Source organism: Haemorhous mexicanus, chromosome 3, assembly GCF_027477595.1.
Source record: "Haemorhous mexicanus isolate bHaeMex1 chromosome 3, bHaeMex1.pri, whole genome shotgun sequence".
NCBI lineage: Eukaryota > Metazoa > Chordata > Aves > Passeriformes > Fringillidae > Haemorhous > Haemorhous mexicanus.
The window spans coordinates 114,401,960-114,418,113 of NC_082343.1; the positions used below are offsets into that span (position 1 = coordinate 114,401,960).

The 16,154-nt window shown below is 41.3% G+C and overlaps 1 protein-coding gene across 1 annotated transcript in view; it reads right to left on the reverse strand.

Annotated features, from left to right (window-relative positions):
• The window catches only part of PKHD1 (PKHD1 ciliary IPT domain containing fibrocystin/polyductin), a 235,897-nt gene that overhangs the window by 5,835 nt on the left and 213,908 nt on the right, over nucleotides 1–16,154 (reverse strand). Inside the window, exons 60-63 of the mRNA XM_059843088.1 lie at nucleotides 8,594–8,729; nucleotides 7,952–8,039; nucleotides 4,143–4,250; nucleotides 376–531 (exon numbers count right to left, since the gene is read on the reverse strand). Of these exons, the coding sequence (XP_059699071.1) occupies nucleotides 376–531; nucleotides 4,143–4,250; nucleotides 7,952–8,039; nucleotides 8,594–8,729 (488 nt within the window). The remainder of the gene's footprint in view (nucleotides 1–375; nucleotides 532–4,142; nucleotides 4,251–7,951; nucleotides 8,040–8,593; nucleotides 8,730–16,154) is intronic.

Below are 16,154 nucleotides of genomic sequence, written 5' to 3' on the forward strand. Positions count from 1 at the left end.
ACTCACTTTTGAACACTTGCAGGGATGGTGACTCCACCACTGCCCTGGGCATCGTGTTCCAGTGCTTAACAATCCTTTCCAAAAAGAAACTTTTTGTAACATCTGTCTGGACTCAGACACCTTTTATAGGCATAAATCTGTATAATCTTGAACTACCACAGAATCTTAAAATATTCTGAGTTGGAAGGGAACCACACTGATTATTGAAGCCCGGTTCTTGTCTCTGCATACACTACAAACTACATCCTAATTACTGAACATCCCACAGATTTTTCTGAGTTCTATTGTCTGAAACCCATTGTGGCCAGTCTGGGGGTTTGTTAGATAGAACAAGGAGTCTGCAAGTATAAAGTTTTGTGGATATTCCCAACTTACTGTGGCTTTTGCTCTTCCTGAACCAGCAGAATGAAAGAACAATGGTGAATGCAGATGCTGCTGAACCCAGTATGACAACGAGGATCATGCTGGCCCTGGCTCTCATGGGCACTGGGAAGGTGGCAAATGGCTGGGACAGCACAGTGAACTTCACCCCTGAGAATTTAAAGCAGTCAGTTTATTACAAAAGCAAAGACAGCAATGTCACAGGTAAAGCATAGCTTTTTAACAGGGATGCCACTGGTAAAGATGTATTCAGGGACAAAGCATAAACCAATCTATCTCCAGACAAATCCAACATTAATGGACAACATTTATTTAGGACTAAGTACCAGGACAACCCAAACATGCAACAATTTTTCTACAAGCTAAGTTTCAAGCTTTCAATGCTTTCTGAAGCAGAAACAGCTTGTTTGCATTGAACAGTACTTAATATTTCTTCCATGAATTGTCTAACTGACACAAACCCCAGAAAACATATTCACAATGCATTTGCTTCTGAGGCCAGACAGATCAGGCCCCTACAGGAAATATGCACATTTGCTGCAACAGAAACTGGTTGTGATAAAACAGTTCTTAATACTGATTTTTTTGGTTTTTTTTAGAGGCTATGCCTGAATCATATCAATAGAAGTTAGGGGGAACCCAGAAATATTCACCAGCATGAAGATTAAATCCATGATGCAGAAAACTCCCAGTGAACTTGTTAATATTTTGCACCACATTGATAATGAGCATTATAAATAAAAAATGTCAGTGTCCCTGCTGTTACACAGTAAATGTTTAGTCTCTTGAAAGACAGAAGCTCTGGGTAATGCTCTGCACCCAGATTCTAAAGTTTTCTGCAAATGGCAGGATCAAGCCAGGCACTGCTCAGAGTTTCTGTGTTCAAGAGTTCATTGGGTCTCAGATTTGAGTTGCAAGGACTGGAAGAGGATTATTTTTGCCCTTTTGAAATAGAGAGAGGTTTTGATTCCCTACATTATTTCCAAAACAAGTTCTGAATGCAGATTTTCTGGGCAAGGACAGGAGTTTAGGAAAACTGGCCCTGGTACTCTCTGTAGACCACCCTGAAGGATGTGGATTAGCACATAATTCACTATGTGTCTTACTACCTGACTCATTATTGGTCCTAACCCCAAAATTCTAAATATTTTGATGGATGCATATTTCTTTGATTTGAGTTTTGCTTTTAATAAAAAACTAAAAACCTTTTTTTTTAATAAATTAATTTAAAAAATCAGAAATGCTGTAAGATAGAGGCTTGGAGACCAGGGTAAGTAGCTGTAGGTACTTTTAGCAGAAACTAATTAGATTTGTGTCAGTGTTGTCCACCTGAACAAAGCTGAGCTGCATCAGAACAAGGTGGGAAGCATGTTCCAATTGGGAGGAATCTCCCTGCAGGTACAAACACATAGGAACCTCAGCTGAGAGAAGAAATCTCTCAGGTATCAAGGACTCTACACAGACAGGTGTTTAAAGGTGTTTTGTACTACACTAATAGTCCGTGAGTAGGATGCTGTTGGTTTAAATGGAAAGTGGATGTATCAAACCCATTGGGATCCATATCAGTGGAGGGAATATTACTGCAAAACAAGGAGCAGGATGATGCAGTAGGGCTATGAATAGTCTGCTCTCCCCAGGAGCTATCACTAAAACATTTGGGATTATTGCATTTGACATCAGCTGCACCTCCTGAGCTGTCTCCCAACAGTGAATTATGCCAGGCTAGGTGCACAGAGCAAGTGGTTCATGAAGATGTATCACAGACATCTACTATGTGATTGCTTAATTCCTTAAAGTGAATCTCTTCAGTAAGAATCTGGAAGTGTAAAAACCTTTATGCTGTATCCAGCATGGCTCCCAATTACAAGGAGCAAAAGGAATTGTGCCTTTGGTGTGTACTTTTGCAATGCACATTAAAAGTGTGGAATAATCTGCTTTACACAGGTGATACCTGCACAGGTGCATCAGCTGCCTGTACACACCTCTAAACATCCTCCATGGGGGGAATGACTTTAGGCTGAAAGAGGACAGATTTAAATTAGATATTAAGCACAGGCACAGGTTTCCCAGAGAAGCTGTGGCTGCCCCATCCCTAGAAGTGTGGAAGGTCAGCCTGGATGGAGCTTTGAGCATCCTGGTCTCCTTAAAATTTTCTCTTCCCAACATAGAAGAGTTCAAACTCTATGATCTTAAAGATCCCTTCCAATCCAAACCATTCTGTGATTCTTTTATTAATCCTTAGTAACTCTCTGACTGGCTAAATATTTCAGAAAAGGAATCTCTGTTTGACCTTTGTTCAGAAAAAATATTTTGAGATTTCCCTGAAACAGGTTTCTAAACACATTGCATTAAGCTGTGCTTCCAGCCTAAAGATTCAGATCTTGTGAGGAGCTGACTTTCCATCTGCTCTCAATGATTAAAAGGTAGTGGGAGCTGCATGTGTTTGGCAGCTCAAAACACACAAAAATCCCCCTCTTGGGAGGCCCACCTCTAAGTGTTCCATGCACCCCTCTCCCTTTGCCAAGCCATGGGAATCACTGGATTTGGATGAGCCACTTATGGAAGCCTAAATATTTGCAAACTTCTATTTTTTTCTTTTTTGCCCGGATTTTTATATTACCCATTTCCACTTGGCCACTTCACCAGTCATATGTACTTGTTCCCTCTGTTTTTTTCTGGATGAGGCAAGACATGAGAGAGAGATGATAGATAGATAGATAGATAGATAGATAGATAGATAGATAGATAGATAGATAATATATCTGTATCATCTACAATGATATTTATCTGGAGAGATATCCATGCATATATATCTATATATAAAGAGAGATGGATGATGGATGGATGGGTGGGTGGGTGGATGGATGGATGGATGGATGGATTAATAAATGGGTGAATAGATAGATGGATGCAATAGCACAGCAGAGACTTTGCACATGGTCTTACAGCATCTATATCTTAATATGTCCTTGGACTGAGTGCCAGACCTGTTCCTGTTTCTCCATATTCTTGCCTCAGCAGTCATCCCGAGACAAGAAACCAGCACTTTGACCCCTCTATACCTTCAGAAACAGATTTAGAGATAATTTCAGCCTCCCAAACAGTTGCAGAGGTGCTTCTCTTATGCAGACATCTTGGATTTTCCAAGGCAGACTTCACAGGGTGCCTTGATCCCCTCAGCTGGCATTTCCAAGAAGGCATAAGCACACCTGCCTCCTCTTTGCTAAGCTGCTCAAGGGCATCTGAAGGTGCCAACAGCATCTCCACAAGCTCTCAGGAGAGCCCTGGCAGAGCCCAGTCCTGGAGTCATGCTCTGAATGTGCACAACCACTTATAAAGGTGACCAGGTGCAAGCAGTCAGGAAAAGGCACTGTAAAAATAGCCAGGAGCACAGATGGAAAAATTCTGAATATAAGCAGGGGAAAAAGAGTTTGCTCAGGTAACTTAACTGATTTTAAGTTTCTCATTTCTTGGGATACAAACAAGGGAATCCAGGGAGAAAGAGGCACCTTTTCCTGACAATACTTCTCTGGACTTGTTCATTAGATTTGAGAGATCTTGCAAGAATAGCAAAGGAATCACCCAGCTCTCCTGCTGCCTGGGGAATGCCAACTTGGATGTGGAACAGAACTCAGGCTATTTAGAGGTTTGGCACAGCTCCACCCATTCAAACAAAGTTTAACTCCCTTTTTTATAAATTCAGGCCACCTGTAGGGCTTTGAGTTTACCAAATCAAAGAATACACAGAACACAGGGTTTACCTGGAGGTGATGTGACTGTGAACACAAGTCTCCAGTTTGTTCCTGAGCTGGAGACAGCCAGATTGGAAAAGGTTGCACATCCCTCTATGACCTGCACCTGGGTGAGCCCTGGAGAGTCAGAAAAAATCATATTGCAATTAACAGCAACCAGGTAAGTGCCACTTAAGGACCTCAGGGTGTCCTCATGACTTTAAGGGACTTCAGAAGGCCTAAATTCATTATCCATCTTAATAATAAACATTGTGTCTAACTTCAGAAAATTTCACACAGAGATCATTGGAAAACAAATTCCAGAGGGACTGGAACGCTTCAGCATCTAAATAGTTATTCTTTGAGCTCATTGGGAAATGGCATTTTCTGTGTGTTATAAGGGTTTAATATGCATGTAGCTGTTAAAGGGATCAAACAAAGGTAACAGGAGTTATAGAGATGCACTAGAAAGTTCCAAATGCCCATTTTTAAATTTAAGTTATGTCTTGTGTGACTAAGTACTGCACCAAGGTTAGGAGAGTGATAATGAGAGTGTTCCAAGGCAATGGTCTCAAGGAGTCAACCCCTTTAACTAAGGGACAAGCTGAATCTTCAATTCTTTTCTCATTTGCTTCACCTTATCTTTCAGGCTTATTCCCCCCTGTCCTATTGTTAAATCTCTTGGAATTTTTCCCCAGCTCTGTCAGCTGCTCTGAAAGATATTTGGCCATGGAAAATGTCTATGGTGACTGCCCTGAGACAGTACAGGAGACTCTGTCAGCTGGAAATCTGGCAGGGAAAAACTCCATGGGGAGCATTAAAATGAAACCCATAAAGCAGAATTTCTTCATCACGTTACCTCTTGTTGTGATCTATCAGGGAATCCTTTCTGACTCAACATTTACCCTTGCCATGATTGTTATTTCAGTAGGCTCTTTTAAAAAGTTATAATTTACTTTGCAACTGGATCCCCATTTTATTGTGAGTGTCTTTGAGCACCAGCCAAGGCCTGGCCTTTGAGTGATGCTGGCCAGGTCTGGTCTGCATTCAGACTCTTGGGGTGAAAGGGGTGAAATCCTAAAGGCTGACAAATTTCCAAATGTTGGTTCAGGTGGGGGTGAGATGCCAGAACTTCCTCAGGATGCTGGACCGGCTCCAGTGATCACAAACACAGACTTTTGCCTGCTGAAAGACAACATGTCATAACTATTTGCTTTATGAAGCAGGTGGTTTGGCATTTTATTGCAGTTAGCAGCACAGGTGAAGGTACATAAAGCTAAATGTGGGCAGGACATTTCTACTCTGCCATTCTCATGTTCAGGATATTGAACAATGTGGTGAATGAGCAAATGCTGAACTATGGCCAGAAACTACCCAAGACAAGGTCTTAGGCAAAACCATGAAACATATTAAATATTTAGCAACATAAATGATAAAGTTTCTCCTCTCTATGACTCTGGTACAATTTAATTTTTTAATATCCCAGTTAGTTTTGACTACATATTTGGGATTTTTTTTTTATTTCTGTGCAATATCTAGCACACCAAACCACCAATTTCATTACAAGTCTCCATGTTCAGCTGTGATAATAAATACTCAGTGATTTATACTGTGAATAGATTTGATGGAGATGTGGGAATGTAGATTTCTTTTATTGCTCCAGCCTAATCCTGGTTCATCCATCTACCACTCATATGATCCTCCTTATGACAGTGTCTGCACAGTCTACCAAGATTTTCTTGGCTCTCCCACTCTCTGTAATCCAGATTTTAACAGAGGGCCTTGTCCAAATACTTTATAATTGCCATTTCTAGTGTGTGAAGAAGCCTGGAGTACTGTACTGTACTTCTCAACAGAGACTAGCTCAGCTTTCAGGCACATATGCTTCAAAGCTCAGAATGCTACAGATATATATGGGAGTCTTCCCAAAGATCTCTCAGGCAAGCTGGTATTTAACATAGAAGCACAGGTAATTTGGAGCTAAACTGCCTTCCACGAGGCACTTTGGCTGCTGTCAGATGCAGCAGCCTCAGTGTGCTAGACAGACCCATTTCCATTAAATGCTGCTTTCATGTGCTTCAAAAGATGTGTGCAATAAGGATGTTTGTCAAAGGGAAAACTGCAGCAAACTATTACATGCAGAACATCTGTACTGTGCTGCTCTTCCTTTGCTGGAGTTTATTGACTATTAATTTGATGCATGTGTCTTTTAGAGAATGTAAAGTGTCTTTCCCTTCAGTGACTTTCTTTTTCTTTTTCTTTTTCTTTTTCTTTTTCTTTTTCTTTTTCTTTTTCTTTTTCTTTTTCTTTTTCTTTTTCTTTTTCTTTTTCTTTTTCTTTTTTTCTTTTTTTCTTTTTCTTTTTTTTTCTTTTTCTTTTTCTTTTTCTTTTTCTTTTTCTTTTTCTTTTTCTTTTTCTTTTTCTTTTTTCTTTTTCTTTCTTTTTCTTTTTCTTTTTCTTTTTCTTTTTCTTTTTCTTTTTCTTTTTCTTTTTCTTTTTCTTTTTCTTTTTCTTTTTCTTTTTCTTTTTCTTTTTTTTTTTCTTTCGTCCTTCCTTCTTTCCTTCCTTCCTTCCTTCCTTCTTTCCTTCCTTCCTTCCTTCCTTCCTTCCTTCCTTCCTTCCTTCTTTCCTTCCTTCCTTCCTTCCTTCCTTCCTTCCTTCCTTCCTTCCTTCCTTCCTTCCTTCCTTCCTTCCTTCCTTCCGCCACTTCCTTCCTTCCTTCCTTCCGCCACTTCCTTCCGCCACTTCCTTCCACCACTTCCTCCACTTCCTTCCTTCCTCCCTTCCTCCCTCCCTCCCACTATCAGTACCTGATCCAATAATCTGTGGCTAATCTAAACCTAAGGAGTTTAGGAACATGCCCTGAAAAGGCATGAAAAGCAGCAGAAAACACCAAAGTATTTTTCTAACCTGTAATCCTAGAACAATCTTGTGGTAGGAAGAATTTCTAATTAACAGAAACGGGGACTGAAAAGGTGAGAAGCTGTGATCTACAGCCTAAATGCTACTTATCTTCTCTAAATTTGCACTTTTCAACTCAAAAATAACACACAAATGGCTTTTCTATGAACAAAATACTTTCTCTGCAATAGGGAACCTAACTTTTCATTGTGTATTCTTCTTACTTATATTTAAATATTTTAGCAATTACACCAATATGTCTATAATCATTATAATTTCCAACTTCTAATTTAGCAGTATATGACCATCCACAGGGGTTTGGTTCAACACTCTACTTAAACAAGGTTCTATGTCTAAGCATATTCACCCAAATTGAGGGAAATCCTCACATTTAGAGTTTTTCACAAGTTTTCCTGAGTCTTCCATGAGTTCATGTGTTTTGATAAATGAGGACCAGAAGGGAAACATTTAGATCCTCCATGAAAAAAAAAAGCAAACCACTTTCACATTATAATATGTTAATGGTAATCTATAGGCAGTTGTTTCTGTCTGAACTTTGTCAGATCCTTTGCGATAAAAAAGGTGTTGTGGACCCTAAAGAAAATACCCCACATAACATAAATTGAAAATCAAGTGTTAGGATTTTTAATTCTTCATTTTTTCCTTTTTTGACCCCAGATATGTCTGTTCAAGACAAACTGTAGGGTATGCTTCCTTTAAGCTACCAGACCACAAAAATACTTTTAAAAAAGTAAAAGCTTTCTTCCCCTGTAGCATATGACTGGGCAGTTCACCAAACTCCTACTGCAACCTTCTGTTTTCAGCACAAAGACTGGTTTTCAGCTGCAGTATTTCTCAGGGACAGCTCTTAAAGTTACCACCAGCATTTTGCATAGCTGCTTTGCCATAACCCTTGCTACAGGAAAATACATCCAAACCTTTCAGCACAGCCTCAGAGGAGTCCTTGAGATGAGCTGATACAACCCAGGGTTCTGCTGGAGGCCCCAGTTTGTCAATTCTTTCACCCTGGCAGGAAGAATAGAAGAGAAGAATTAAGATCTTGTCTCCTCAGCAAGAGCAAAGAAAGCTTTCATGGTTTCAATAACAGTAATGTTTTTTTAATATATATATGCCCCCTCTCTGAGAGCAGTTTGCATTTATGTGTCACCTGTAACAAATGTCACAAAGGTCACCTTAACTTTTCAAGGTGAGGCCACATCACAGAATGGGTCAGGTTGGAAGGAACCACATTGGCTCATCAGGTGCCACCTCCCTGCTCAAGCAGGGCCATCCCAGAGCACAGGCACAGGGTTGTGTCCAGAAATTTCTGGAATATTCCCCGTGAGGGAGACTCCACAGCCTCCCTGGACAATCTGTTCAGTGCTCAGTCACTGCACAGGAAAGAAGTTCTGCCTCGTGTCCAGGTGGAACTTGCTGGGATCAGTCCCTGGCCATTCCTCTGGTGACATGGTTGGAGCAGAACCTGGCTCCATGCCAAAAGTCTCACATGTCAAAAATCTCAAATATTAAAATAGCACTGAATTTTAAAAAGTCTCCATCCACAGGGAGGCATATTCTACCTTTCTGTCCAGGAAAATGATTTTTGGCTGTACAGGAAGCTGTTTCTCAATTTCTCCATCTGAAGGCTGCACCTGAATAGAGATGCTGTAGGGTCTCCTGTATAAGCATGTTTCTGAATGTTGTCTGCTTCCATTTCTTTCACATGAAAAGGGATGGGAAAGGAAAACAAAAAGAAACAAACAAACAAAAAAGGAAAATCAGAAATAAAGTTCTAGATGTTATTTTCTGTTCCTATTTTCTACCTGCTAATTTACCATATCATAGCCCTTTGATTCCTTGGGTGAGAGCAGCATGCATGGAAACAAGAAAGAGTTCTCACTTCCAAGCAGAAAGCAGCACCAAAGTATGAAAAAATCTTTTTGTCTCAATCCCCAGTTTACGGATGGAAAAGTGAGAAATTAACAAAACAATTTATGTCCCTGGTATCATGTTAGAAGTATGTGGCAAAGACAGGGATTTTATGGATTCATGAATCCTATGCCTTAGCCCCAAAGTCAACATTGAAGAGCACTGAGAGCAGTGGAGCCTGCAAATGCTCCCTGTCCAGCAGAAAAATTTTCACTGAAAATCTCTGAGCTCCTCTAAGAACAAAGTCTTGGTTCCTCTACACAAACACACCAATTACAGGGCTTTATTGCATTTCCTTTTCCTGCCATCACCTTCCCAATCTGCAAAGTCTGCAGGCTGAAATAAAGCAGTTACAGACACCCCCTTGAAAGACATTGGTTTTTCCAAGCCTGAAATTTAAATCAGAACATCCCAGGAGAATGCTTTTGCATTTGAATAAAGAATCAACACTTCACTCTGAGCCTGGATCATTTCATTCCCTCTCCCAGTGCTTTGTGCAATTTAGTATCTCATATATATATATAATTTATACATATATAAAAAGCTGTAATCTGCAATTGCAATGAAATGGCTGGGGGTTTGGTATTGTCTTGAAAGAAGAAAAGCTATTCATTGATCTCTAGTGTTTGCTTAAAGGTGTTTACAAACACAAGATATATGGAGTTTAAATTTCCTTTGCTTTTAACTCTTTTTCTAGTTTGGGTGATGGTTGTGGATGTTTTCTCAGAGTATTACTCTGTATTACAAACGAGAAACTGTTCATACTGAGCTGATAAATACTGGAAAATACTGGTTGGAACTACAGCTGCTGGAAAGATCAACTATGGTTTTAAGAATGTGTGCAGACTCGAAAGGTAGCTCAAGGATTGAAGTTTTAGTTCTTATCTTGGTTCTTTATCTTGTATTTTTGTTGGTGGGAAAGTCTCAAAGGCAGTGTTAGGTTTGAAATTCATGTCAGGGGCGTCAATATGGTGCTGTTGTCCACCTTCTTCAAAAAATGTGCATTCAGCTGTGTGACCAAACACCAAGTCATATATAACACACCAAGCCATTCCTGTTTTCAAGCCAAAGAGCTGCAGTTTTCTGGGAGCTCCCTGGCTCCAGCTGAGCACAGAGAAGTTCAGGTGAGTCTTGGCATTGTTTCTGTAAGGCCCAAATTTTTTTTTTCCTCTCCTCAACTTCTTTAACAAATAAGAAAAATGCCCTGAATTACACCTCAGTCTCTACATGCTAAAACTGTGCACAGAGGAAGGCTGCTGCAAAATGTGGATCTAGGAAGTACTTCTCACACCCTAGGGTGGAGTAGAGTCATAAAATCATGGAATCATAGGGTCATAGAATCAGAGAATCACAGAAAATTTGGATTGAAAGGGACCTTAAAGATTATCCAGTTCCACTCCCTGCAATGGGCAGGGAGACCTTCCACTATTCCAGATTGTTCCAAACCCCATCCAGTCTGACCTGGGACACTTCCAGGGATGGGGCAACCACAGCTTCTCTGGGCAACCTATGCAACCCTCACAATAAAAAAATTCTTCTTAACATCTAATCTAAATCTCCCCTCTTTTAATTTAGAAACATTCCCCCTTGTTCTTTCCCTCTCTGGTAAAATAATGGTGAAGAAAACAGAACTAAGCAAAACTAGACACAGATACTTCAAATGGAAATGTAAAAATGAATGTGTTGGTGGGTAATTTGAACTTGGTTAACTCAGCATGGAATGTAGTGTTTATATCCCACATGGTCCAACCTGACTTGTGCTATGAGGGAGCCCCCCTGCCTTAGGGCACAACCTTGCACACAGCAAGCTACATTCCTTAAAATTATGTCAGTGTGGAGGAGGAGAAAGGAGCATCCTGCTGCTTCCCTGCTGATTCATGCTGGAAGGAAAATAGGCCTTTCCTGGCACAGCTTTGTCCTAGGGAGGTGGAGGTAGATGAGTGCTTGCAGCCCAGCAAGGACCAGAGCAAGACCTGCCTTTGCCCTCATCCTGTAGCCATGAAGGATGTGCTGTTTGCCACTGCCCTGGAGTCTCCTGCTGGGCAGGGGCAGGCTGGTTGGCAATTCCCTGCTGGCAGGGAGCAGCTCTGATGCTCAGTGCCCTGCAGCTCTTCTAGATGTGGGCACAGCAGGCTGGGGATGCCTCAGTCAGCAGGGACACCAGGCATTCCTGATCCTGTCACCATCAGTGCCTGCAAGTCTGCTGAACAGGCTGAGACTCCACAGGAGAGCAAGTGCTTGTCCTTTAGCAGCAGGGAAGTTTGAGGGCAGAAACTGGAGGGTCTGCTGCAGGTAATATAGGTTAATTGAGAAACTTGGTGGAGAGATTTGGGGCAGAAGAAATGAAGTATCTCTGACATAAGGGGGAACTTGTCATTTTATTTACAATTGTAATAATAACTGCAATCATAAAATATAAAATCATAGAATGATTTGGGTTGGAAGGGACCTTGAGGATCATCTAGTTCCAACCCCCTGCCATGGGCAGGGACACCTTCCATTATCCCAAGTTATTCCAAGCCCTGTCCAACCTGACCTTGAACACCTCCAGGGATGGGTCAGCCACAGCTTCTCTGGGCAATCTGTGCCAGGGCCTCACCATCCTCACAGGGAGGAATTTCTTCCTGATATTTAATCTAATGTAATATAGTAATGTCATTACTAGTACAGTTATATCATGGCATCATAATTATATCTACAATAGTAGACAATAGTAGTGGGAAGGAGAAGAAGAAGAAGAAGAAGAAGAAGAAGAAGAAGAAGAAGAAGAAGACGGAAAAAAAGGAGAAGAAGAAGGAGAAGGAGAAGAAGTACTATTATCAATTGACTTCAAGGGGAAGGAGATCAGGGTGAGAACGTGGGTCAAGGGTCCATTAAAGTCAATGTGTCTACTAGAAAACTAAATAATGCCAAAAACAAGCCTTGGCACTGACACCTGATTACCTCTGCTGTTAAACTTTCAGTCCCTCTTAAGCTGTGGTTCATGTCCAATGTCAAATTCCAGAACAATTCCCAAATGGTCTGGGAGCTAATACAGTCAGAAAATATTTTCACTTGGAAGTTTGGATGAGGCCATGCTGAAATATGTCAGCTGGCCTTGGTGTCAAAGAACAGCCCCTGGCATATTTAATTTTCTAATAGACATTGAAATTAATTGAACAGTTGTCTGGTATGTCTGCAATATGCTGTAAAATCAATGTATCCTTGGAAGGGGAAGGAAATTGGGAAGAATTTAGGGAATAATATGACTAAATGAATCATGGTCCAGCCAAAGAGACATTTTTGTTGTTGTTGAAAAGGTGGGGATTGCTGGTGACTGCTAGGGATTCAAGAAAGGGAGGTTCAGCAAGGACAGGGCATAGGCAAGCTGAGGACTTGTGGCAGGCAATGTAGATACATATTCCCTGGAAAGATTGTGAGGAACTCAGAGTTTTTGGGTGAGAATGGGTTCTGATGTCATGGGATGATGAAATAAGCCAGACCTCTGCCCTCTCAGATATACTGTTGGAGCTTTGTCACCCCCTGTAGATCTTGTCACTAATTAATACAGCATGTGAAGAATGACATGAGTATCAGAAGACAATGAGGAGTCTGAGGTCCTTCCTATTTTAAGCAAAAAAAGGTATTTGAAGGATGACTTTTATTTCCACCAATTCCCATATTTTCCCATATTATAGGAAGAAATCAAAGAGATTCTTGTAGCCCAGCTCTTGGCTATGCACAGGACAGACCCAATGATCCCATCCTGTGTCTGAGAGCATTGTCCAAGGACTTCTTGGACTCTGCCAGGTTTGGTGCTGTGACCACAGCCCTGGGGAGCCTATTCAGTGCTCAGACATCCTCTGGGTGAAGAAACATTTCCTCACATCCAACCTAGACATCCCATGGCACATTTTCATGTCATTCCCTCAGGTCCTGTCACTGGTCACCACAGAGCAGAGATCAGTGCAAGCCCTCTTCCTCCCCTCATAAGGAAATTGTAACTGCAATGAGGTCTCCTCTCAGTCTTCTTTTCTCCAGGCTGAGCAAACCAAGTGACCTCAGCCTCTCCTCCTATGACTTCCCTTCTAGGCCCTTCTTTCATTAGAACAATGAATCTGATGAAGGGTTTAGATGTGGGATCACCAGAAGCCTTTGGAAGGAGAGGGACAGAGAAGATGCATCAGATAGGAGAGAAACATCCTCCAGATTCATTAGTGACTTCCATTAATAGCTGTAGATCAGTGGAAATGCCCCTGTTTACAAAGCCAGTGGCAAGGAGCTAAGCCAGGCCTGCTCCATAACACAGTCCCCAAGTTTACTGTCAGAGAAATGTCTTTTATTAAAAGTAAACAGCATCCCGCCGGAGGTCAGAGCTTTGCCGTGCTGCGTATCCCAAGGTAATACCACTTTAAGCTCCACATAAACTCTTAAACAGTTTCTATCCTAAAACCAGACCGTAGGTGGTACAGTTTTTTACGATATGTTATAATAGTGCAATAAATCTGTTAGCTTAAAATCGAATCTCCGTGGCCTTTTAGAGAAATCATCATTAAATGCAAGGCCCTGTTAATGATGCCATCCCAGTGAAATTGTTTAATCTGCTAGGGGGGTGGAAGGTCACCAAATGAATTTTTTATAATACATCAACTTGACACGCAATAGGGAAAACTGTAATAGATAAAAGCAAAGGAAAAGGGCACTGTCTTCTTCTGATAGGTCAATAGCAGCCAAGAGAGTCACTCATCCACTTTTCCTTCACTACCGTGCTCCTTTTCCATTTAATATGGACACCCAATTAATACCTCAGCACCATAGACAACCTCATTTTAGGTGAATTATAGCAATTTCTTCCCCCTTCTCCGAAATGAAAGTGATCACAATACATCATAGCATTGTGCGAATTAACGTTAATTGATTCGAGTTACCAAGCATTGATGGGCCACCTCTATAATCTGGTCCTTATTGGGAGCTGGAAGGGATGGAGGGAAGATTAGATTGCATCCCCCGTTGCTTTGACGACGGCGGTCACCTGATGGCTTGTTAGACAGTTGTACGCTTCTATTGCCGGCCCCAGTGGGGTCGTCAGTAAACTGGAGTGATGTCCAAACATCATTACACGCTGCTCCGATATTAAAGCAAAGGGATTAGCACCTTATTGCAGGCAACCTGGATTTGTCATTGTGCTGTCGTTATCCAATTTCCAGATGATAATGTGACTGTGGCCTGCGGGCACGAGGTCCTACAGCCAAACCAAGGTGCCTGTGTATGTGCACATATATATGTATCTATATATGTAATTTTTTTTTAATACATACACACACACACACACACAGACACACACTCACATACATATACACACACGCACACTACCCCACAAACACCCTGCACCCCGAGCCATTTAACCCTTTGCTCACCAGATTCCTGCTAACAAAGCATGTGGAAGAATTTTTCCCCCCTTTCCCATCAGATGCGCAGTGGAGGCCAAGACCGCGATGCGACAGCAGAGCGAGCTGGCCTGGGAGCTGACACGGCCGTCACTCACTCGAATGTCACAGCAGACAAGCTCTGCTGATAGAGGTGACACCACTCACATGTTAAATAAGGCGGAGTGGGGACAGGATTGGTCCCTTGGAGACGTGGCCAGCAGCTCCTCTCTGCTGGCGCCTGTGTCGTGTAAATCATCGCTTCTGTCGCAGGTGCCGTTAGTTGTTAGGAGGGAAAATAAATTCATGTATGACAGGAGCAAGGCAGGTTTTGACAGCACTGGGGTACCAGAGCTGGGATCAGATCTCTTTACAGTGCTTGAGAAGCATGGCAGGGACACTGCTGGATCTCCTGCGTGTATCTGGACAATGTTAACTTCTGAGGGAACACTGGAACAGGGAGTAACTTCCCTTGAGCTGATCCTCTTCATTTTTAACTGAGATGTAATAACACAAACCCTTCAGTTTCAAAGGCCAAGACTGGTGTGGGGGATATGTGGCAATTTATTCCTCCTTCTTTCCATGGATGCAAAGTCCTGTGCTCCTTTTCCCAAATCTCTCCTACCCTCTTCAAATTCCTCTTCCTCTGCTTTCTCCTGCTCTCCCTGCACCTTTCCTACCTCCTGCTCCTTTCCTGCAGAGGACCCAGCTGAGTTTTGGAAGACCATTGTCAGAGCAAGCAACTAAAGCTATGTGGGGGGTAGGACTACTAATTGCCTGAATCTTGTAATTCACAGCTGTCGCCTTTGAGTGGGAGTGACAAATTCTTGGATACGTTTACCATGTACACTAGATAGTAACGGAAATTTAGTTTAAAATTTAAGGCTTAGAGGTGAAATGTATCTTGGTGATACACTGTCTAATCCCTACACTGTCAGAAGGGTTCCTACCCAGGAGAGCAGTGGTGAAAAACTGTTATTGTATTCATCTACTATGAAGGTAGTTTGGAGATTTGTTAAACAACTTGCAAAGAAAGTGCTGGCTTCACACAAGGCTCATACACGAAGGGCTGCTTTTGGTATTTTTACCTTCAAAGCCAAACAGTCTTATGGGCAGACATCATATTTTGTGCTTGTTTGGAACAGTCTGAATGAAAAACATTTAACATGTTGGCCATCTCAACTAACCCCAAACTATTAAGTAAATAAATAAATAAATAAATAAATAAATAATATAATTTTGGCTATGTGTGGAAAAAATATAGAAAATAGTCTTGAATGGAAATATTAAATGTTCTCTTTCCAGTTTTGTTTCAAGACTCTTCCAGTTTATTATCTGGGGAGGAACCTGCTTCTATTTTTAAGTGCAAATTTACCTCCCGATGCCTTATATGCTTTTGTTCCTGTGCTGTCATTGTCCATTACTATCAAGAGATTCCTCACTGGTATTTACTCCTGCAACATATTTTCACAGATAGAATGATATCTTCCAGATTTGCTTTGCCAAGTTAAACAAACTCTTTACTAAATGGTTTTATGATTCTCTTCCTTATTTCTTAAAATAAACTCAATTTCCATGGCCATCTTAAATGTCCTTCCTTTTACTTACTTGAACTGAATTTGTCCTTTTTTGTACATCAGCTGTGAGTGAATGGCATATTCTACATGAGAATATGCCCTCTACACTGAATAGAATCTAACCCTGTGAATATCTAAAATTAAATAAGTTTAAATTAAAGGAGATTTTAAGCTTAGTTTAAGCTCCTGAGTATCATCATTTCCACAACTTCACTTGAGGAATGTAGCAG